This window comes from Heloderma suspectum, chromosome 16, assembly GCF_057233095.1.
Source record: "Heloderma suspectum isolate Gila_16-S chromosome 16, 16-S_ref, whole genome shotgun sequence".
NCBI lineage: Eukaryota > Metazoa > Chordata > Lepidosauria > Squamata > Helodermatidae > Heloderma > Heloderma suspectum.
Genome location: NC_139473.1, coordinates 18,877,685 through 18,890,724, shown reverse-complemented (window position 1 = coordinate 18,890,724; position 13,040 = coordinate 18,877,685). Strand labels below are relative to the sequence as shown.

The window sequence follows — 13,040 nt, the reverse complement described above, 5'->3', positions numbered from 1 at the left end:
TCGTGCAGAGTTGACTCATGATTTTTCAACATCATGGGGCTTCTACCTTTGCGAGATGGATGTGGAGTTTTAAGCCTGAAAGGTGTACTTGTTCTGCTCTAAAATCCCTAAGTCTTTCTTGGAAGTGATGCCTCCTGGTCGTTTGCCTTCCATCACACAAGTCCAGGATGGGGTGGGGTGCCTAGACCATTCAGCCTACAACCATTATGCCGCCTAGTTGGAGATCACATACCCAGAGTTTGCTACGGGGTGGATCTCTCAAGCACTTGATTTTGTCAAGCGGCTGAATGATGCCGAAACATTTCCTCAAGCCTACAGCAGCCCTGCAAGTCATTCAAGCATCCTCTCTCATTCTCTATAGCAACAGTACAGATGGTTTAAAGCTTGGACAGAAGATACAGGATGTGCCTCGTGTTTTACTAGTCTTTTTGTTTCCCTCAGACAATGTCTGTCTGCTCTTCAAGAGGTGGTCTTGCTCAAAGGACATATTAGTTTTCGCTTCTACTTGTGCTTGAATACTGCCAGAACAGCAGCAATGTTCTCATTGTGTTTTTGGTGTGGGGAAGATTTAGAAGCACTCGTCTGGAAAGGTTTACGTGTTATTCGCAGTTTATTTTTTATTGCTTATTCAGAATATTTTTGAATTGCCCCTCTACTCAATGAAAGCTCAAGGTGGTATACTTGAATACAAAGAATAAAATACTTAAAAATTTAAAGAGGTAAAACACTTTAAAACTGGACAGTAATAAAAACAGAGAGCAGCACTGACTACTAAAAGCTCAGTGGGATGATGTTGCTTTCACAACTGGGGTGCTGTTATGCAAAAGGCCTTGTTATAAGATGGGACATGCAACAGGGCCTCGGATTATAGCTTTAGTTTGGTTTCTGGTAGATACAAATCCTCAGAAGAAATATTAAGAGTTAATTTTGCAATAACGTAATAGGCAAACCATATGAGGTCACCACATGGCATCTCTGTGGAAACAGGCAGGATCATCTCCACAGTGCCTTGGGTGTGATGCACCCATTGTATTTTCTTAGTCTGTTGAAAAACCTCAAATACACACTGCTTCATGTGAGGTACTTTAGCAGTATTCAAACTAGAGCAATAGAAGTAGAAACAAAAGTGAATGAAGCCAAAAAGATAACACTTCAAACATAAATTATCTGCATCACAACCTCATCCGAAATAACAGACAGAGGGGGGAGACTACACTGGCATCAGTTTTGCTACCCATATTCTGTTCTTATTAAGAATTCTTATTACTTTCATTAATATAAAATGGACATGGGCCGAAAACTCATCCAATACAGGAAGAGAGAAAAGGGCAGACTACTAGAACAAACAGTCAGAAGACTCTTACGAGTCCCCTGGACTGCAAGGAGGTCAAATCAGTCCATACTAAAGGAAATCAACCCTGAGTGCTCATTGGAAGGACAGATACTGAAGCTGAAGCTCAAATATTTTGGCCACCTAATGCGAAGAGAAAACTCTCTGGAAAAGACCCTGATGCTGGGAAAGACTGAAGGCAAAAGGAGAAGGGGACAGCAGAGGATGAGATGGCTAGATAGCATCACCGATGCAATGAATATGAACTTGAGCACACTCCGGGAGAGAGCGCAGGACAGAAAGGCCTGGCGTGCTATGGTCCATGGGGTCACGAAAAGTCAGACACGACTGAACGACTGAACAACAACAAGACACACAAGAGGCCAAGTGCAGAAGAACAAAGAGGATGATGGGGTACAGGGGAGAGGCAGAGGGAACACGATGCAGCAGCATATTCCGTTCAATCTTGAAACTAAGCAGTAGTGTTGCTATGGAGAAGGGGAGGGACCGTGCCCACAAACGCCCTCATGTTTAGTGGCCTAAAATATTTTAAACCTACGAATGTCTGCCTACAAGCCGCCTGGTTTGAGCACTTATGAGCTGGATCATTAAGTCCAAGCCAAGCCAAGCCTCCATGACCCCACAAATTTCAGGCGTTCATATGTGAGTGAGGCAGCATTGAAACTAGTTATATTCTTTGCCCTTTTGCCAGGTTGAACTACCTCTGACCCTCAGCTCCCCTGCAGCTGCCTCAGAGTCAGATGTTCAAAGAGTCTGTCTTTACCCCAGTGGTCATGGCTACACTTTAAGGCGTGACCTCACTGCCAGAATACAGGTCAGTTGGAAAAACAAAGGGTCAGGGGAGACACGATAGAGGTGTACAAAAGTATGCATGGTGTGGAGAATGTAGATAGGGAGACGTTTTTCTCCCTCTCTCAAAATCCTAGAACCCGGGGTCATCACATGAAGGTGATTGGTGGGACAGACCTCTACACACAGCACAGAGTCAAACTATGGAATTTGGTGCCACAGGATGTAGTGATGGCCATCAACTTGGATGGCTTTAAAAGTGGGTTACACAAATTCCTGGAGGAAAAGGCTGTCAATGGCTACTAGTCCTGATGGCTATGTGCTACCTCCAGAACCAGAGGCAGTGAGCCTATCTGCAACAGCTGCTGGGGAACATGGGTGGAAGGGTGCTGTTATGCTCATGTCCTGCATGTGGGTTCCTGGTCAACAGCTGGTTGGCCACTGTTTGAATAGAATGCTGGACTAGATGGACCCTTGGTCTGATCCAGCAGGGCTCTTCTTGGACAGCAGCTTTCACCTTACTCCATGACATGGTTACATATGCATCAGCACAGAATCAGATGGATCTACAATTTGATTATCACTGAACTTTTTCAGAAAACTGGTTGTTCGGTAAGATGCATTCAATTTTTGACAAACACAAGTTTTATTCAGCAGGCACTCTACTCTGTTGCATCAACACATTTTCAAGGATTCCTAGGAATTCTCATCTGGGCATGGAGAAGTCTGCCTTGTAGCAACAGGCCACTTGTGTCAACACATCCCCTACGTAAGTGCAAACAGTGATGTTTGAGACAGTTCTAATACAGCCTTCCCCAACCTGATGCCCAGCAGGTGTTTTGGACTTCAACTCCCAGCATTCCTCTCCACTGGCCCTGCTGACAGGGGCTGATGGGAACTGAAGCCCAAAACACCAGGCTGGGGAAGGCTGCTCTAGAATCAAACTTGGATATTCTTCCGATTAAAAAACCAAACTATACAGGTTTGCAAGCAGCACATCACAAGGTTTAAGACTTGTACAATTGGCACCTCTCTTTCCCAACTCTTTCACGGAGCTCATGAGTTACCTTGCACATGCCCAATACAACTAGGCATTTCTGAAATATTAAGCAACCAGCTCATTCACTAGTTTGCAGAAGCATTTCATACACTGCCTTGAATATAAATGCAATAGAAATACACCTGCACCTATTCTCACTAAGCTGCGCTTGGGAGTTGAAACAAGGACTGGCAACATCCTTGGCGAGACGAAGGAACTTCTCTCTTGATTTAAAGATTTGTCAGATGAGAGTAGAACAAGACAGAAGCACAAGCAGGATAAATGTCACCAGAAAGTAACATACACAGACAGGGTGAGAATACAGAAGTTTAAAAGCTAAAAGCCTTCCTATACTGACAGACCAGCTTCTCAAGCAGATCCCATTCTTTGTAAGCAGCGGCTGATCAACGCTTTCCATTTCAGTAGTCTGCTATTTCCCTAGTCCAAACAGGATGTTGTCTACAAGGCTGAACCTCTTACCTTAGAACTGCAGTATTGCAACACTATATAGCTACCCTACAGTATAGCTTCAAAAGCCTATAGATCTTTCAAGCTATATAACTAGAGTTGCATAGCTTGAGAGAAGCTGGAGATCATCTTGTTCATCATTCACTACAAGATTCTCCATGCCAAGTGCTGCCAGTAGGTTAAACAAGATCATACGACCTACAGTACACCACATGAACAGCAAAAGCACCGAAGATACCTGTTCAGGACAAATGAAGGATTTCAGCAAAACTTGTAGAGCATAACTTATTGGAACACTGGCTCCTACTGTAAGAAAAAAAAACCCACTGAGTATGTATGCTATTTATCTTTCAAAAAGCAAGTAATCAAGAAGACGTCACTAAAGCTGCAATCCTATACACTAGGGGTAAGCAACTTGTAGGCTAAAAATTTGGAGGGCCACAACTCCCAGCCCTATTCAGCATAGGCAATGATGAGGGATGATGGGAGTCCTGGCATTCCAAGTTGCTCACCCCCATTATACATTTTTGGCTGGCAGTCACTGAATTCAATGGGGCTTAACTCCAAGTAGACACGTATAGGGTTCGTTAAATAATCCATAAGCTTTATTGTTTTAAACTGTTGTATTATTGTACATCGCCCAGAGTGGCCAGGTGACCGGCCAGATGAGCGATTATGAAATTTAATAAATTAAATAAATTAAAAAGCCACCTTATAGAAACTGGAACACTTTTTACTTTTAGGACACTAGTTAAAGAGAGCCTTCTATGACTGCTTAATGCAGCCTTCCCCCAACCTGGTGCCCTTGAGATGTTATGGACTACAACCCCCAGCCATTCGTGGCTGGGACTGCTGGGAGTTGAAGTACAACCTGGAGGATACCAGGTTGGGGAAGGCTGGTTTAAAGCATTATTTAGCATCAATTGCATCAACTGCATATACAGTAATTATATATTATATACAAGAATGTATTTCTGAACCATTCTAATATCTGAATGCCAAGTTCTTTAAACACCATGGCAGAACTCCCCTACCATACTAAGGACAAGCAATGTTTAAACATGCAACACTAACAAGTGACTGGAAGGAATCACTACAACATACCACTACTAGTTTACTTCATTCCTCAAAACCTTTCATTTACCTTCCATTGCTGAGCTTTGAGAAAGATGGTTCAATAATTAATCCGTTTCCCTTTTAGGAGTCATGTCAAGTCAAGCTGACTTTGCCACCAGATGCTCATCTTGGCCTAACACCACCTTTTCCTCAGGTTACCAGATGCATCAACCCAGTGGTAGACAATCTGTGGTTCAGATCTGGACCACCACTATTTGATCCTTTCATGTAACTAGCTAGCCAGTTCTGTTCACACCGGCAAATGTGTTTGGTGGCAGATGGGGGATAAAGGAAGAGGACCGCACACTGCCCTAGACTGTCCTCCATGCACTCCAGTTGCAGGTCACTCTTTAACATCTGATTTTCACTACAGATACTTCATTTTCCTTATCAACTCAACTCAAAAACTATCACAACTTGACAGAGATTACTATTCTGACAGGAATTAAACACTGTCCACATAGCTAGGGCTGGTCACTTACCACCATGTATTACTTCTTGACCTAACCAAGGCTGGGAGTTGCAAAGGGCAGATATCTGGTCTATCTTTGTATAGCTATAACACCGTCAGTGTATGGTGCATTAAAGGTCACTTGTAACATCACACTTTGCCCTAATGCTATTATTACCTTTTGGACACTTGGTTACAGAGAAACATTCAAAAAAGGTTTCATAGTACTTCTCATTCCAAAGGAAAGAAACACAGCATCCCTTGTAAGTAGTTTTCCACCAAAAAGGGGGGGGGGGGGGAGAGCAGCACAATGCCTTTAAAAGACATGCCTGGTAATTAAGATTTGGTAACTCTGAATGTAAGAGGCTGAATCAAGATACAGCACAGTTATTGAGTTCAGGGAAGCCTAGTAAATTTTAACCTCAATGGTTCTAAAGGACACAAACATTTAATTTCAAGAAGGGAAAACACGTAAGATAAAATGGCCAGAACTACAGAAAACCTGCAAAGCTAGCAAGTGACTGGCTTTACCAATTACAGATGAACTGATGCTAAAAATAAAGGCCCAAAGGCCTTAATTTATCACGGCTCTTCAACTGAAATCTGAATGAATTCCAAATAATTACCAAGATGGAGCAGATAAAATGCCAGATGCCCAAGGCTGTTAGGGAGAGATAGTCATCTAGGCATCATACAGCTCTTATAAATTAGGAATTGGCAAGGACTTCATCTCCAGAGACTCCATCTCCATTACAACTAATGGGTATTGATCTATATATCCTGCAGTAGGCAGCTGTATGATAACATGAAGTTGATCTAGAAGTAGCATGCTGAAGCATCCATTTCAGAAATGCATTCAGCACATCCTGCCTCAGCACCAGGGGCTGGACTAAAACTTAACGGAAAGCCTTCTCATTTTAAAAGCTCTTGCATAAACCATCCTTTAATGCCAAATGTAGAATAGGTGCCACCCTGTGTACCCAAAGCAAATCGGACTCCTTTCTCCATCTGGAACGATGCAAAGTGGACCACCCCCTGTTGTTGACTTTATACCAGTACCTTGTCATCAGTCCAGGTTCCTAAACTGTATTCAGCTTGATCTGCCTTAACACCCTTCTCCAACCTGGTGCCCTCCAAACGTGTCGGTCTACAACTCCTATGGCCATGCTGGTAATCATAGGAGTTATAGTCTAACACATCTTGAGGCTACCTGGTTGGGGAGCCTGCCTTAAGATGTATTTCTTAAATGTTTAGACTAGCAAGTAAGCCAGCTGCCAGTTTTAAGAAAAGGCTGCCAATGACATTATGTAGACCTTCAGATTATGTGGATGCAGAAGATGCAGGACAGCGCATGCAATGGTCTTGGCAGTTTAGCAAGACAGTTAATAGTAGTGTGCTGCCTTCAGTATTTGGCCAGCCAGCACATGTAGCGAGGGCCTGAAGAGCAGCCATGCTTCTGAGCCTTCCTATCAGCACTTTACATCTATAATGATCAGCAAATTAATGTTCCTCTATGAATTTGTCACTGCTGGATAAGGATATCAATGGCTACTAGCCATGATGGCTATATACTACCTCCTGGTCAGAAGAAGCATGCCTCTGAATTATAACAATTGCTGGGGAACAATTGCAGGAGAGTGCTATTGCCCTCATGTCCCGCTTGTGAGCTTCCCATAGATATCTGGCTGGCCACTGTGAAAATTAGGATGCTGGACTAGACAGGCTCTGCTTATGCTCAGGTAACTGTATTTAAAGGACACAGCATGCCTCCACCACCATTTTGTGCAGTGTCAGTCTTCGATAAATCCCATACTAAACAAGTCAACTAAGAAACTAACCACAAAACTGCAGTCTGTCAGGGGCCCTGTATAACTAGATTAGGATGTGGGTGCATTTTAACTGTAGTGATGGGGCACTAATACTCAGTAAATGTTGTAAGGTATCCAACATTAATAACTATTCCCTTTTGTAGTGAAGGCTTAACTACAGACATACAATCATGAAATTAAATGTATTAGTTGTGAAAGGACAAACTGAGGAGGATCCAGCATCCGGCCGTTCTCTGGGACCAGTTGCCAATCCTAAATTCAACCACCACACTTACATTTCTGCATTACCTTGGACAAACGCCATTTGTACGCTCTCTGCTACCACCTGGGTGCACTGCAGGTTCTATTGTTACGCGTGACATCATTCTGTTGCTACGGAAATGAGTGCAAGTTCGCAAGTCTCCCACACAGCTGGATTTGGGGTGGAGGAAAATGGTGTGGGATATGAACTAGAGGAGATGGAACAAAATGTCAAGCATAACTATGTCTGATCTATTAGATGGGTTTGTAATTTCACTTCCAAGTATAACAACCCAAATGTTTGTATTAGCCATAGGAGGAGGAAGTGAGTAAAGACTTCCGAAGAGCCAGATGCTAACAGATGAACTGGAGATGCTGTAAAATCCAAGGCTGTTGTTTTAATTAATGTTTCCCCTTCTCTTACACACACAGACCCCATAAACACTTTCCTAAGAAGCCCAATTCTTGCTAAGGGACAAGAAAAAAAAAAAAAAAGCCGGAAGGCAACAGGAATCTAGAAGGCTGCCAGAGAAATCAGCCTTCAAGAAGCCATCAAATGGAATGCGTCTATCGTAATATACAGGGTCTAGTATCTGCAAGCAGCTGTTCTCAGTGAGATTACTCTGTAAGCAATGACTGGCATCAAATCATACTGCAGAGACGGGCTGTCAAATATTAACACAGTACCACCATGCCACTCTGCTGATCCTCACCACCCTCCATTCCATTTATATTGCCAGCTGCATCTTCCTCTGCTCCTAACCAAGCTTTGGTATCATCATCTGCTTGACAAACACAAGGTTACAACAAAATGGTGCAATAAGATAAAGAGCAGCATCTCAGGCAGACTGCGACAATTCCGGATCAGTATTCACTGTTCATCAGAGGGAGGCCACGCCAGCTTCTTTTAAAGGCTCAGACCTGACTAACAAGGCAAATATAAAGAACTGTTCTCCCTTTAAAAGCAACCCCTCCCTCCCTCTCTCCACCCAGTCTAGCCTCTCTGCAATATGACAAATGCAGAATCTTCTGGAATGACTTGATACTGCCTCCCACGATTGCTTTGTTTGCAAGATCAGATCAAAGATTTCCTTTTTACTTATTGGGTTGTCAAAACAGATGACTTTTAAAAAAAATAATAAAGTGATTTATAACATTTAAGAATTATGCTCTATGATCAGCTATTATTTTAAAGTGTAAAAAATATTAACACATCTTGGCTTAAGACTGAGCAAATCTCCAAATAAACATTTTTAAAAAGCTAACCTAGATAAAGATTAAGATTTAACTGGAGAAGGGAACAACTTGTCCTCCTAAATGCAGCTGTTTCTCTCATCAGAACCCTGGGAGAAGGATGCATAATAGTGGAGAAATAGCCCAAAGAAAATATTTACATACTGGTTAACCTACATATGTTATAGTCCATTGAGATTTCTCCTTGTAATACCCTTATCCCCCAAAAGAGCGTTAGATGGGAAATTGAGGGGGTGGAAGATGTGCAGATCATTATTATGCTTTTGCTTGTTTAAAGCATGATCTTTGCACGGAAGGAAGCTCTGTCCTGTCATGAGGCAGATTAAGGGAGAGGATGGTAACGATTGTGGGTGGGGGTGCCTCTGGGGGGGGTAGGAGGTGGGCACACTAGCTGAATTAATGGGAAAGGCTGGCAGGGAGTGGCAGCGCCCTAGCACCAGGGGGGGGGGGAGAAAGGGGGGGGAAATGGACTGAGTATCCACACTGAAGACCTTACAGAATTCCTAAGATTTCTACAATATGGTGACACGGAGGGAGGGGCACTAGTAAAGGTGACCAAGAAAGTACCCATACATAAATGCACCGCGCCATCCCCCACCTTTCTCAAAGCAGCAAAGAAACCATTTTAACTAGGCCCAATGATAAAGCAGAATAGCACCTTCACCCCATCCAAGGACAAGAAAAAGAGAAGGAGAGGGAAGAGGATTATGCCCATTATGAAGCCACCCGATAAGGGTATGAAATAAAGCAGGAGCTTTAGCACATATGGTGCCTGTAACTCCCAAAGACATTATAGGGAAAAAGGGGAGAACAGAACAGATCAAATATATGAATAAGGCAACCTGAAGAGACCAAAATGGTACTCAAGTATTTCAAGCCTGGCTACTGTAGTTGTAAAAGCAGAAATGAGACATTTGGAGCACCAAGCAAACTATTATATGATTAAAAGGCAAAAGATGCCTTTTTTAAAAAAAGTGTGTGTGCGGGGATATTTCTTCAGCATGTGTAGAAAGGTATGTTTGCCCTCAAAGGGGGGGGGGGGCACTTCCTCTAGGATAGCAATGGATTCTGTGAATATGGGGAAATTTCAGCCTCAGAGGAGGCTTGGGGGGAGGGGAGAGAAAAGCAAGTTCCCTTCCCAGCACCCTTAACAAGGGAGGGGCATTCACTCCAGATGTGGATCAGAAATAGTATTCTCATCCTCAAAGGTCCATTCCCCCCACCCTCACCAACTACATTATTATTTCAGGCATCACTGAAAGATGACATTTCTGCCAAAATATTAATATGCAGACAGCAGAGAACAATAGGGTGTGTGTGTGGGGGGGGTGTATACATGAGCTGTGAGGGTGTGGATGGGGTTTAAAAATGATATCTGCCCCAGGGAGGGGCACGTGCTGCAAAGAAAGGATCTCTCTCTTTCCCCCCCACTCTAGGCGTGGCAGAGCAGGGAGGAGAAGAAAGAGAGAACAGGTCTTGGCTCCTTGAAGCCATTTCTTCCATTCCCCTCCCCAGGAGACATGCATTTGGGGTGGGGATGGTAGACATAAGAAACCACCTTGCTCCCCAAAGCCTTTTTGGGATAGGGCAACAGGGATGGAAAAGAGTGGTGGGAAGCGGGGGGGGGGGATCAATACTTTATGGTATTGTAAAAAAGAGAGGGAGACACGCAACCAGATCTCCCTCCCATGAAGGCCAATTCCCCCACCCCCCAGCATGCATTCCCCTCCCCAAAAGATGATTCATCATGAGAAAAGGCCTTTTTCTCCAGTCACTGTGCCACTGGGGGCAGGATGAGCTGTAAATCTAAATTAACGCATAACTAATTGGGGACAAGGGGGAGGGGGTGAATAACAATAAATCTAAATAAATCCATAAACAGGCAGGAGAAAGGGGGGGAGAGAATGAGAACAGATCTAAGTGAATTCATAAAATAAGTGGGAAAGGGGGGAGAAAATAACAATACCCTAAATAAATACAGGTAACGGGGGAAGAGAATGAGAATAAACCTAAATAAATTCATAAATCAGTGGGGGGGGGGGAGAGTAACAATAAATCTAAATAAATCCATAAACAGGCAAGGGAAACGTGGGGGGGGGGGAGAGAATGAGAACAGATCTAAGTGAATTCATAAAATAAGTGGGAAAGGGGGGAGAAAATAACAATACCCTAAATAAATACAGGTAACGGGGGAAGAGAATGAGAATAAACCTAAATAAATTCATAAATCGGGGGGGGGGAAGAGTAACAATAAATCTAAATAAATCCATAAACAGGCAAGGGAAACGGGGGGGGGGGGGAGAGAATGAGAGCAGATCTAAGTGAATTCATAAAATAAGTGGGAAAGGGGGGAGAAAATAACAATACCCTAAATAAATACAGGTAACGGGGGAAGAGAATGAGAATAAACCTAAATAAATTCATAAATCAGTGGGGGGGGGGAAGAGTAACAATAAATCTGAATAAATCCATAAACAGGCAAGGGAAACGGGGGGGGGGGAGAGAATGAGAACAGATTTAAGTGAATTCATAAAATAAGTGGGAAAGGGGGGAGAAATAACAATACCCTAAATAAATATAGGTAACGGGGGAAGAGAATGAGAATAAACCTAAATAAATTCATAAATCAGTGGGGGGGGGGAGAGTAACAATAAATCTAAATAAATCCATAAACAGGCAAGGGAAATGGGGGGGGGGGGAGAATGAGAACAGATCTAAGTGAATTCATAAAATAGGTGGGAAAGGGGGGAGAAAATAACAATACCCTAAATAAATACAGGTAACGGGGGAAGAGAATGAGAATAAACCTAAATAAATTCATAAATCAGTGGGGGGGGGAGAGTAACAATAAATCTGAATAAATCCATAAATAAGGGGGGGAAGGGGGGGAGAGAACAGCAATAAATCTAAATAAATTCACAAGTAAGTGTGTGAGGGAGACGGGAAAGCGCATATTCAAAAGGACCATTTTCTCCTTTTTACCCGTTTTCGGGGAAGGGGGGGGAATTAAGGTCCCTTTCCGGCACCCTGAATTCCCTCTGCTCTGGATGAATCCCCTCCCCCAGCCTAACCCCCCACCCCATTCCTACCTCCCCCAAAACAGCATTTCACCGCCTTTTTTTAATTTTTATTTTTTAAAGGAAGCATTCCTCAAATCCCCCCTCCCGCAAATTATCCTTTGGGGCAAAGAAGCCCATTACCGCGACCCTGCAAAGAAAGGCCGCTTCCCCTCAGAGCACCGCAGCCGTCGCCCACCCACCCAAATTCGAGGAGCAGGCGGGTTCCCGCCCCCCACTCAAAAAAAAATAGCCCACTGCGCCCCCCCAAGATGATAATATTGCTCTCCCCTCCCTCATATATCTATATACACTGGGGAGGGGGCCGAAGGGGAAAGGATCACCTCGCCTCGCCCACCTCAGGGAGGAATATTGCCGCCCCCTCCCCATTACCAAGGGCAGCGGGGGCCGCGCGCGCCCCCCGCTCCCCAAGCCGGGGGCCGCGAGGGGCGGGGGCGGGGGGGCGCGTCGACTCACGTTCTTCATGGCGGCCGCCATGTCGTCGTATCTCTCGGCTTGCTCGGCCAGCCGGGCTTTCTGCACCAGCTGCTCGCGGTCCACCATCTTTACGGAGCTTTTTCGGGGCGGGCGGGCGGGCGGGCGTGCGTGCGTGCGTGCGCGCGCGGAGAGGGGGGGGGAGTTTTGTCTTTTCAGTAAATGAATTAATAAATTAATAAATAAAGATTTGTGTCGGGGTTTGTTTGCGTTTGTTTTTTTTTCCCCCCCCCCCTGCTCCCGACCGAGGCTGGAAGAAGAGCCGCGTTGAAGAGAAGAGAACCGCAAAAACAAAAAGGAGGAGAGGCGCGCGCCGATCAGGCAGGCAGGCAGGCAGGCGGTTGGTTGGTTGGCGCCTGGGCGCGCGCGCGAGGCAGGCAGGCAGGCAGGCAGGCGGTGCGGGCGGGCGGCTCTTTGGTTCAACGGTGCTGTCTCTCCCCCGAGCGCGAGACGACTTCGCCTCTTTCCCCCCTCGCGCTCGCGCCGCTACTGCTCGTGCAGCAGCAAACGACGGCGACGGCGGCGGGTAGTAGCGGTGGCGCTTGCGCGCATGCGTGCCTATCTGCCTCTCGAGGGACCCTCCCGCACCGCGACGGCTCCTCCCTCCTCCCTCCCAAGTCCGTATTGAAGCCACGCCCCTTCTGCCTTCGAAATGTGTGCGTATGAGAGAGAGAGCGAGAGCGCGCGCGCGCGCCACAACAGCCACTCCCTCCTCCCCCTCCCCAACAAAAGCACCATGGGAGGTGTAGTTTGCTCCCTGGGGAATGAGGCGCGGTATGAGGGAAAGGCGTTCCGAGAAGAGAGACTCCATTTCCCAGAAAGCAACGCGTGCATGCTGCTTTTTCACTCCGCATATAAAATATGACTGAAAATATATATATTTCATATATATATATATATACACACACAATATTTATATTATATATATATTATAATATATTCTGTATATAAT

At 44.9% G+C, this 13,040-nt stretch overlaps 1 protein-coding gene across 2 annotated transcripts in view; it reads right to left on the bottom strand.

Moving 5' to 3' along the window:
- The window catches only part of YWHAG (tyrosine 3-monooxygenase/tryptophan 5-monooxygenase activation protein gamma), a 43,267-nt gene extending 30,581 nt beyond the window's left edge, over positions 1 to 12,686 (bottom strand). The window contains exons 1-2 of one of the 2 annotated variants that reach the window (XM_084823004.1): positions 7,332 to 10,568; positions 3,886 to 3,953 (exon numbers count right to left, since the gene is read on the bottom strand). In XM_084823004.1, coding sequence (XP_084679130.1) covers positions 3,886 to 3,953; positions 7,332 to 7,347 — 84 coding nt within the window. In that variant the 5' untranslated portion in view covers positions 7,348 to 10,568. Of the gene's footprint in view, positions 1 to 3,885; positions 3,954 to 7,331; positions 10,569 to 12,070 lie in introns of those variants that run through there. The other variant, XM_084823003.1, reaches the window with a different exon arrangement.
- Positions 12,687 to 13,040: the final 354 nt, after the last annotated feature.